The 8,899-nt window shown below is 60.3% G+C and overlaps 1 protein-coding gene across 1 annotated transcript in view; it reads left to right on the forward strand.

Annotated features, from left to right (window-relative positions):
- The first annotated feature begins 414 nt into the window (after positions 1–414).
- Positions 415–8,899, forward strand: part of LOC125917512 (oxysterol-binding protein-related protein 7) — a 15,706-nt gene continuing 7,221 nt past the window's right edge. Inside the window, exons 1-15 of the mRNA XM_049623696.1 lie at positions 415–568; positions 1,897–2,051; positions 2,166–2,291; positions 2,475–2,528; positions 3,167–3,280; positions 3,638–3,748; positions 3,869–3,986; positions 4,635–4,738; positions 5,109–5,201; positions 5,287–5,419; positions 5,502–5,596; positions 5,786–5,881; positions 6,982–7,119; positions 7,669–7,762; positions 8,424–8,671. Of these exons, the coding sequence (XP_049479653.1) occupies positions 1,977–2,051; positions 2,166–2,291; positions 2,475–2,528; positions 3,167–3,280; positions 3,638–3,748; positions 3,869–3,986; positions 4,635–4,738; positions 5,109–5,201; positions 5,287–5,419; positions 5,502–5,596; positions 5,786–5,881; positions 6,982–7,119; positions 7,669–7,762; positions 8,424–8,671 (1,599 nt within the window). The 5' untranslated portion in view covers positions 415–568; positions 1,897–1,976. The remainder of the gene's footprint in view (positions 569–1,896; positions 2,052–2,165; positions 2,292–2,474; positions 2,529–3,166; positions 3,281–3,637; positions 3,749–3,868; positions 3,987–4,634; positions 4,739–5,108; positions 5,202–5,286; positions 5,420–5,501; positions 5,597–5,785; positions 5,882–6,981; positions 7,120–7,668; positions 7,763–8,423; positions 8,672–8,899) is intronic.

Here is an 8,899-nt window from a genome sequence, read left to right on the forward strand (position 1 = left end):
CTGCTGACCGTGCTCTTGGCACTGTCTATCGTGGTCCCCCGGGGGCACCCATCCCTTCCTGTCAACCTGATACATTTGCTGGCTCCAAATTTTGCAATCTATTTTCAGATGTAAAACGAGAGGCGGGGGGCGTTAATAAGGAAATGGCCTTGGGTACTAACTAGGGTCAAGGCCATGCTAGTAGGAGTAAACCCTTTACCACCACTGGCTTGAGGCCAGCAGCTCCCCAGTCCTCCGCGGTCTATCTGGAGCTGCGCCCAGTGGGGACTCTGCCCCCACTCCCAAGCTACCTCAGTGCTGGGGAGTCCGCTCAGCCCTGAGTCCTCCCGGGAGCAGGGGGGCAGAGCTGAGCGGCCGCCCGGAGCTTGGCGGGAGGAGGGGCCGGGAAGGGGGAGGTGGGGAGATCCGGCTGGAGGGGAGGCTCCGACGTCTCCTTCCTTCCTGGTTCCTGCAGCAGCTGCTGCCACTGCTAGGCTCCGTGAGGAGGGAGCGGGCGACTCGGAGACGGTGACTCAGAGGCGGAGAGGCGCGCGCGGGCCAAGGAGCACTGGCGTCCATGGACCCTGGGGTAAGGGGCCCACGCTGGCTTTGGCTGACATACCCCAGGCAGGCTTCTTCCCACCTGAAGCTGGCGGGTCTGCCCCTCTGGAGACGGGGGTGGGAATGGAAGTGGAAATGGAGCACCCACCGGGCTCCCCTCGACCCTGCACCCTCTACTGACAGAGCCCCCCCACCCTCCACCCGCCAGCAGTGAGGGGCCAGGATTCTAGGGGGCCAGGAAAAGGACACAGAGATACCCAAACACCAGAAGAGTTTGGGAACTTTCAATGGCCAAATGCAGGAGTTTTACCCCCCCGGGTCAGCCTCTCGCACTCTGGGCCCCTCCGTCCCTACCTCCTGGCCACCACTACCCCACCGCATCCCTGTCCCTTCCCGGCCTTCGCTCCTCAGGTGCTTGCTGGCTCCACTGGAAGATCTGAGCTGTTTCCCCAGCCTCGGGCCAGCCTCGCCCCTCCAGTCCCCTCCCTGTCTCACACACACAGAACCTCATGCATTATTGATCTCCTCGAGGAGCCAGGATGGCCAGGGCTGGTGCCAAGGGCGCCTGTGGGCACTGCTGCGGGACCTGTGTGGACCTTGGCATGTTCTTGGCCGCCTCTTCTCCCGCCCACAGTGCCTCAATGGGCACTGAAGCAGGGTCCCCTGCTTTCTCCGGGTGGGTGTTACTTCTTAGGAACCCCAAGGACCGGGATGGTAGAATGGAGGCTTTGAGGGGCACCGAGGGTCTCAGGTGGGCATCCTACGGTGGAGGCACAGAGAACAGTGGGGGCTGGCTCAGGCCTCAGTTTCCTGATGCCGAAGACAGAGGATCTGGAGACTGATTAGCGGGGAGTTGGGATGACAGAGAAATCTCCCACCCACAACAGCAGGTGGAGGAGTGTCCAGGGGTCCTGGAGGAAGAGAAGCCAGATTGAGATCTTGCTTGTCCAGTCTCGGAATTCCTCTGCCCTGTTTTAGAGTCTCTTTTTTTTACTCCCATGCCTCCTCTCTGCCCCCCCCCCCCCCGCACCACACCCCCCGCCCTAGGGAATCTTCCAGAGAAAGCACCAAGTGTTTCCTAGAGCCTGAGAATGTGGGCCCAAGGTGGGGCTGGGCGGACTTTTGTGGTTGTCTCTTGGCGCTGGCCTGCGGACCGCATGCTAGTCCACCTCTCCGGGAGCAGTGGCCACAGCTGGAGGGTGTAGACAGGGAAACCCGCCCAGGGTGGGGAAGGGACAGACTCAGAGAGGCATGGCAGGTGAGCAGAAGATGTTGGTGAGCCCTTATCTCAGAGGGTTGGAGGCGGGGAAGGTGATAGCAGGGTCTGTGCTAATGGGGTCTCTCTCTTGCTTCAAGGGTCCCCTCAGGACAAGGTGACATCCTTCTCCTTCCACCCTGCTCTACCTTCTCAGCAGGGAGTGGCTGCTCCCATCTCCATGGACTTCCAGGAGAGGGTCCCTAACTCCTTGGCCGAGAGCATTCAGTCTACAAAGCCCAGCAGTGCCCTGCAGGTCTGAGATGGGGAAGCAGGCAGTGGGTGGATAGAGCTTGGCCCCAAAGTGGGGGGGGGGGCAGATTTGGTCACCTCACCAGCTGCTTTCCTACTTCTCTGTCCTGGACTGCAGGCCTCTGAGCTGTGGGAGGTAGAGGAGGAGCCTCGGGGCAGGCTGGGAGCAGAGGGTATCATGCCCGAGAGGCAGGAAGGCCACCTGCTCAAGAAAAGGAAGTGGCCTCTGAAGGGCTGGCACAAGGTAGGGTGGGCTGGGCAAAGGGAGGGGCCAGATGCAGAGGCGAGTGGGGGATGGGGGGGGAAGGGTGTAGGCAGTACTGGGTGTGTGTGTGGAGGAGAAGAAAAGTCCATGTGTGTGGTTGCTCTCTCCCCATACCCTTTTCTGTCGGCCTCCTGGGTTCTCGTTCCTTCTGGGCAAACACAGAGATACTTTGTGCTCGAGGACGGAGTCCTTCACTATGCAACGACGCGGCAAGAGGTGAGTCAGGGCCTCTGCTGGGGGTTGTGGGCTGAGTGTGGGCCCAGAATGGTCTGCACGGACAGGGGACTTTATCATCTTTTTTTTTTTTTTTTTTTAATGTTTGTTTTATTTTTGAGGCAGAAAGTGACAGAGCATGAGCCGGGGAGGGGCAGGGAAAGAGAGGGAGACACAGAATCCGAAGCAGGCTCCAGGCTCTGAGCTGTCAGCACAGAGCCCGATGCGGGGCTCGAACTCACAAACCGCAAGATCATGACTTGTGCTGAAGTCGGACGCTTAACCGACTGAGCCACCCAGGCGCCCCAGGGAGCTTTATCATCTTTACCCTTGTTTCATTCTGGTGCTGGGGACAGGAACTAGAGGCCGGCATCCTCAGGATCTCTTTCTGAGAGGGTGTTTCCCTTCTCAGCCTTCGCGTTGCTGAGATTAGTTTTCCTTGCTCTCTGACTCCCTTGTTCAGAGTATGACTTGACGTAGTGGGGTGCTCTGTGCACCAGAGGACAACTGACAAGTCCCTGTTGATGCTGTGAACCTGCTGCCTGGCCCTGGAGCCTAGGGTCACCTCAGGGAGATGATGGCTCTGGGGTCCCGGGGGCCTAAAAACAGTCCCATTTTTCCCTGCCCACCATCCACCCTAGATCACCAAGGGGAAGCTTCATGGCTCCATTGACGTCCGACTGTCTGTTATGTCCATCAACAAAAAGGCCCAGCGCATTGACCTTGACACTGAAGACAACATCTACCACCTCAAGGTGACATCCCTGGGAGCCAAGTTGTGGCTTGGGCCCCAGCCCAGCAGAGACACTAGGGCACACAGGAGAGAGGGGCGGGTTGAGGGTCTGTCCCTGAGGTTGACAGCAAGGGAGTTCCCATCGTATACCACAGCCAATGGCAAGACGTCCCTCTTGGTTGTTACATGAACAGGTGCAGAGCTAAGGGCTCGGTCACCCCGGGGAAGCTGCGCTCAGTCTCCCTGCAAGGAGCCTTTGCACAAGCCGGGGACGACAGGGAGACACTCTCCTTGCCTGGGAAGCAGAGCCCCAACTTCTTGCCCCTGTGAAGCAATCCTTCCTTTCACGCTTCCCTCCCCCTCTCCGTCCCTTCTGCAGATCAAATCCCAGGACCTCTTCCAGAGCTGGGTGGCCCAGCTTCGTGCCCACCGCCTAGCCCAGCGCCTAGACATGCCCCGAGGCTCGCTGCCCAGCACCACTCACCGGAAGGTAAGGGAGGTCCTGGGGAGGGGGGGGCAGTAACATGGGGACTCAGGGGTGGGGGCTTCAGGGAACTGCGAGATCCACGGAGGGGGTGCTGCCTTGCCTCACTCTTGACTCACCCCACAGGCTCCTGGTGCCCAGCTTCCAGCAGCAGGCAGTGCTTCGGCTCTCCCTGGGGTCGGACCTCGGGAGAAGGTGTCTTCCTGGCTGAGGGACAGTGATGGGCTAGACCGCTGCTCTCATGGTGAGGGGCCCCTGGCACTGTGCCTCTGTGGGCGGGACGGGTGCCATTGGGTCTAGGAGGTGTCGGCTGTCACGAGGAGGTGGAACCGTTACCTCCAGCCCTGCCTCCGGAAACCTGGGGCCTCCAAGCCAACAGGATCTCCTCGGGCCTGCCCTGGGGAGCACCAGCCTCACCGAGAATGGCGGGGGCTTGTGTCTCAGGCACATAGACAGGACTCGGGGCCGGGGCTCACGGACAAGAAGATACAGAAAGCCAATCGGGGAGGGGTCCCGTGGAGTAGTGTCAGAGAAGGGGTGTGCTCTAGAACCCGTTCCTGGAGTAGGCAGCTGAGATGTTGGCCTGGGAGAGGGAGATGGGGAGGTGCCACCAAGTGGGGACAGAGAGTCAGGGCCACCCCCACCCTGCACCCTGTGCGGAGGCGGCAAAGTTAAGGTATGTTATGGGGACCGAGGATGCCAGCCCTCTTGGGAAACCAGTGGCGGGAACTGGGAACTGCTTTGGCGTCCTGAGCCGAGGAGGGGGACGCGGTGTCAGGGTTTCTGTGGCCGCCCGGGTGAGATGTTAGGAGGAGGAAGGGAAGCCGAGGGACAGACTCTGGGGCGCCCAGGCAGTGTTGGGAGAGGATATCCTCATTCATTCTTCCCGCAGAGCTCTCTGAGTGTCAGGGGAAGCTCCAGGAACTACACAGACTCCTCCAGAGCCTGGAGTCCCTGCACCGGATCCCCTCGGCCCCTGTTATCCCCACGCACCAGGTGAGGGCCAGGGGAGGAGACAGGGCCCTGCCCAGGGGACTCCTGCTTGCCGCCCTCACCCTCACCACTTCCCCGGGACAGGCCCCCAGGCCCCCTCGTGTGCTGCGGTTTCCTGGAGAGCTGCACATCTGCCTAGCTGACCCACCTCCCGTGTCCAGACGGCCTCAGGGTTGTCTCTCTGCCCCTTTGGAGTGACCCCTGCCTGCTGTACCCACGCCTCTACTAGGGTGTCATCTTCTTCCTCTGGGACGTCAGATGTCTCTGTGCCCTCCTCCGTGGCCATCTTCCCCTCTCCTGGCTTTCATGGTTGCTGCCCTTTGCCCCACCCTGAGTGAAACTCACCCCTCACCTCCCGCCTTCGACTTGCCAGGCCTCAGTGACAACTGAGAGACCCAAGAAGGGGAAACGGACTAGCCGCATGTGGTGCACACAGAGTTTCGCCAAGGACGACACCATCGGACGGGTGAGGTGGGGTGTGGACCCCAAGTCACCGGGGGGGGATGTCCTGGAGGAGGCTGTCACCTTCGACCCCTCTCCCTCACCCCCAGGTTGGTCGTCTCCACGGCTCTGTTCCCAACCTGTCTCGCTACCTGGAGTCCCGGGACCCCTCAGGCCCCCGCGGGCTGCCACCTCCAGACTATGCCCACCTGCAGCGTACTTTCTGGGCCCTGGCCCAGAAGGGTGAGTGCATGCTGGAGGGCGGTGGGGGGCAGGCGGGGAGAGGGAGAGGGAGAGGAGTCTGATGCCTGCCCTTGCCCCGCAGTGCACAATTCCCTCAGCAGTGTCCTGGCTGCCCTCACCGCTGAATGGGACCGACTGCGGGACCTGCACCAGGGTTCAGAGCTGTCGCGGATGGGGGTGAGGCTCAAGGACAGGGGAGCGTGTGGGAGGAGACGGCTTGAAGCTGAGGACCGCAGGCCTGGGGAGGAGAGCGGAGCTGGGTCTGGGGAGAGTGGTTGGCGGAGGCAATCTGCGCAGAGGGCAGTATCGCGGGGCGGGGAGGGCTTTGTCCTCCTGGCTCCCTGTCCCCTCACTGTCTCCTCGCAGGTCTCTGAGGCCTCAGCTGGCCCGAGGCGCCTCCACTCGCTCTCCGTCTCCTCGGACACCACTGCAGACTCCTTCAGCTCCCTCAACCCTGAGGAGGTAGGAGCCGGGCTGGGTTGTGGGAACCATTTCTCCTGCACCTTCTTTCTTAGCAGAAGTGAAGGCATGGTTGGTCTTCAGACCCAAAACAGGGCCCAGAAATCCTAGCTCCAACCCAATTCATGTAACATTGGCAGCAGCCTCACCTTGGTCATTCCTGCCCTGCCAGTGTGCAGATTGCTTATACTTTTTTTTTTTTTTTTAAGTAGTGGAGCCCAACTCAGGGCTTGAACTCAGGGCTCTGAGATCAAGACTTGAGCTGAGATCAAGAGTTGGAGGTGTAACCGACTGAGCTACCCAGGCACCCCAGAGTGCTTTTACTATTTTTTTTAAGAGTTATTTATTTATTTTTTAATTTGAGAGAGAGAGAGAGAACGCACAAGTGGGGGACAGGGGGAGAGAGAGAGAGAGAGAGAGAAAATCTTAAGCAGGCTCCACACTCAGCACAGAGCCCGATGTAGGGCTCCATCCCATGACCCTGGGATAATGACCTGAGCCGAAATCAAGAGTCAGACACTCAAGTGACTGAGCCACCCAGGTGCCCCATGCTTTTGCTTAATTCAGTCCTATGCGGCCATGATCCTTACCCTCAAGTTCATGGTGGAGGAAACTAAGACTCAGAGACTCTGACCAATGGGCCCAGGATCCCCCAGTTGAGGATTGGCTGAGCTGGGACTTCCGTGTTCTGAGCACAGACTCTGGGGCCGGGCTCTGTGGGTTTGAATTTGGCAATTTGGCTCTAGTGCTTGGCGGCTTTGTGACCCTGAGCCTCAGTGTCCTGGTCTGCAAAGTAGGGGGTCATAACAGTACCTACCGCTTAGGGTAAGTGTCAGGATGGACTGCATTGATGCACACGGAAGGCTTGGAACCCATCTCAGAGTGAGTGCCTAGGCCATGTGAGCGGCTCTTATGGAACCCACGTTCCCCTGTCCCAGGCCCCAGTTCAGCCGCCACACCTTCGTATCCCACCACACTCTCTCCCATCTGCGTCTTCTGCTTGGTGGGCTCCACACTCAGGCAGCAAAAGTCCCCAGTATGCTTCCCTCTCAAGGGAACTGTCAGGGCCGGGGAGCCCTGCCTGACACCTGTCCTTCCCACAGCAAGAAGCCCTGTACATGAAGGGGCGGGGGCTGACCCCCCAGCTGTCCCAGAGCAGCGTCCTGTCCCTTGCTGATTCCCACACAGAGTTCTTTGATGCCTGTGAGGTTCTCCTCTCTGCCAGCTCTTCTGAGAATGAGGTGAGGTGGGGGACAACCCTGGGAAAATTGGGATGGGGTCCAGAGAGACTAGAATTTGTAGATTCCCAAATCCTTTCTAACGCTTCAGCTGCTCTCTCGGGTAACACGTCCAGACCTGTTGGGTTTGTGTGGCCCTGCTCAGAAATCTGCTGGGGACCCTTCCTTTAGTTTGATGTGCTTTATCCCCGTGGGGTCTTCCCGAGACTGCTGCCGCAGCCCTACCCCAGCCCTCTTCCTGTGAGCGGGTCAGCCCCAGCACTTCCCCTAGCCCTGAACCCTGGATCTCAGCAATGCCCTGCTACCTTTCCTTGGTGTTCGCCAAGTCCCTGTGCTCCCTCCCTGCAGGGAGAGGGCCAGGCGTCCCCTCCCAAAGTGGCAAGGCACACTCCATGATGTCAGTCTTAGGGCTCCGATCCTCCCCTCCCCCAAATATGTGTCTTCCCCCTTCCCATCAAAGGACTAGCTGGGCAGAGTCTTGCCAGGCCCTGGGCACTGCCCAGCTGCCCGGGGAGGCCCAGTCTGCCCAGCCTGTCATCTGTCCTGGCCCAGGGCTCAGAGGAGGAGGAGTCGTGCACCAGTGAAATCACCACCAGCCTGTCTGAGGAGGTGCTGGACCTCAGGGGAGCTGAGTGCTACCAGAAAGGTACTAGCTGGGTGTGCAGGCATGGAGGGGTTTGGAGGGAGGTACAAATCGTGTTTGTCCACAGCCCAGACCCCTTGGGAGGCAGTCTATTGTGGTGACTGGTGGGCTAACAGCTTAGGGTGACCCCAGGAGATAAGGAAGGCTAAGCTGTGAGCTACAGAATGTTCCAGGAGCGGCTCCCGAGGCGGGTCGGGCTCAGGCCTGGGGGCTGGCCGTCAGTGCGGTCTTCTGAGAAGGCTGGCATGGGGCCTGATACAGAGGCAGATGGTCCCACCTTGCCACTCTTTAGCAGTGTGGCTTTGGACACGTCATTTTACTTCTTGGAGCCTGTTCCCTCATCTGTAAAATGGGCTGAATAATCTGTATCCCAACATTGGTTTCTGTGTTTATGGAGGGGGACTGAAGGCCAGGGTGGGGGCTCAGGAGGGGCTTCTGGGGTTCAGGGTTTCCAGCAGCGGGAGGTGCCCTCTCTGAGTGGTTCTCGGCCCTGCTACCCACCTAAATCCCCCCGGGGGCTCGACTGCAGAGCCCAGAGGGGTGCTTGGGAATGAGTGTATCTAGGAGCACCTCAGGACTGGGGGCGGCTCTGGGGTTGGCCTGTGTGCCCCCCAAGTCTGGATACCCTGCGGGAGGAAGAGTGACGTGGCCGGGTGGGGCCCAGGGGCGTGTGTTCCAGGGAGAGCTGCGGGGCCACCCCGTCGCCGCTGCCTGCCGGCGGCCAGCGGGCCAGGGGCTGACGTGAGCTTGTGGAACATACTTCGGAACAACATCGGCAAGGACCTGTCCAAGGTGTCCATGCCTGTGCAGCTCAACGAGCCGCTCAACACTCTGCAGCGGCTCTGCGAGGAGCTGGAGTACAGTAGCCTCCTGGACCAGGCCAGCCGCGTGGCGGACCCCTGCGAGCGCATGGTACCCCGGGCACTCCTGGCGGGGCTCTTCCCCGCCACTGAAGCTCTACCTCCGCCAGTCCTTGCTTGTAATGGGGTGGCACCCCCCTTCTCTGCAACCCCCCAGGGGCATGTCCCCCGTATCCCCCAACAGCATCTGCCCGCCCCCCCCCAGCAGCGGCATCTCCCCCCTGTATTGGCATCTCTCCCCCCACCCCCAGCGGCATCTCCCCCCCACAACAGCATTCTC

This window comes from Panthera uncia, unplaced genomic scaffold, assembly GCF_023721935.1.
Source record: "Panthera uncia isolate 11264 unplaced genomic scaffold, Puncia_PCG_1.0 HiC_scaffold_1947, whole genome shotgun sequence".
Classification (NCBI taxonomy): Eukaryota; Metazoa; Chordata; class Mammalia; order Carnivora; family Felidae; genus Panthera; species Panthera uncia.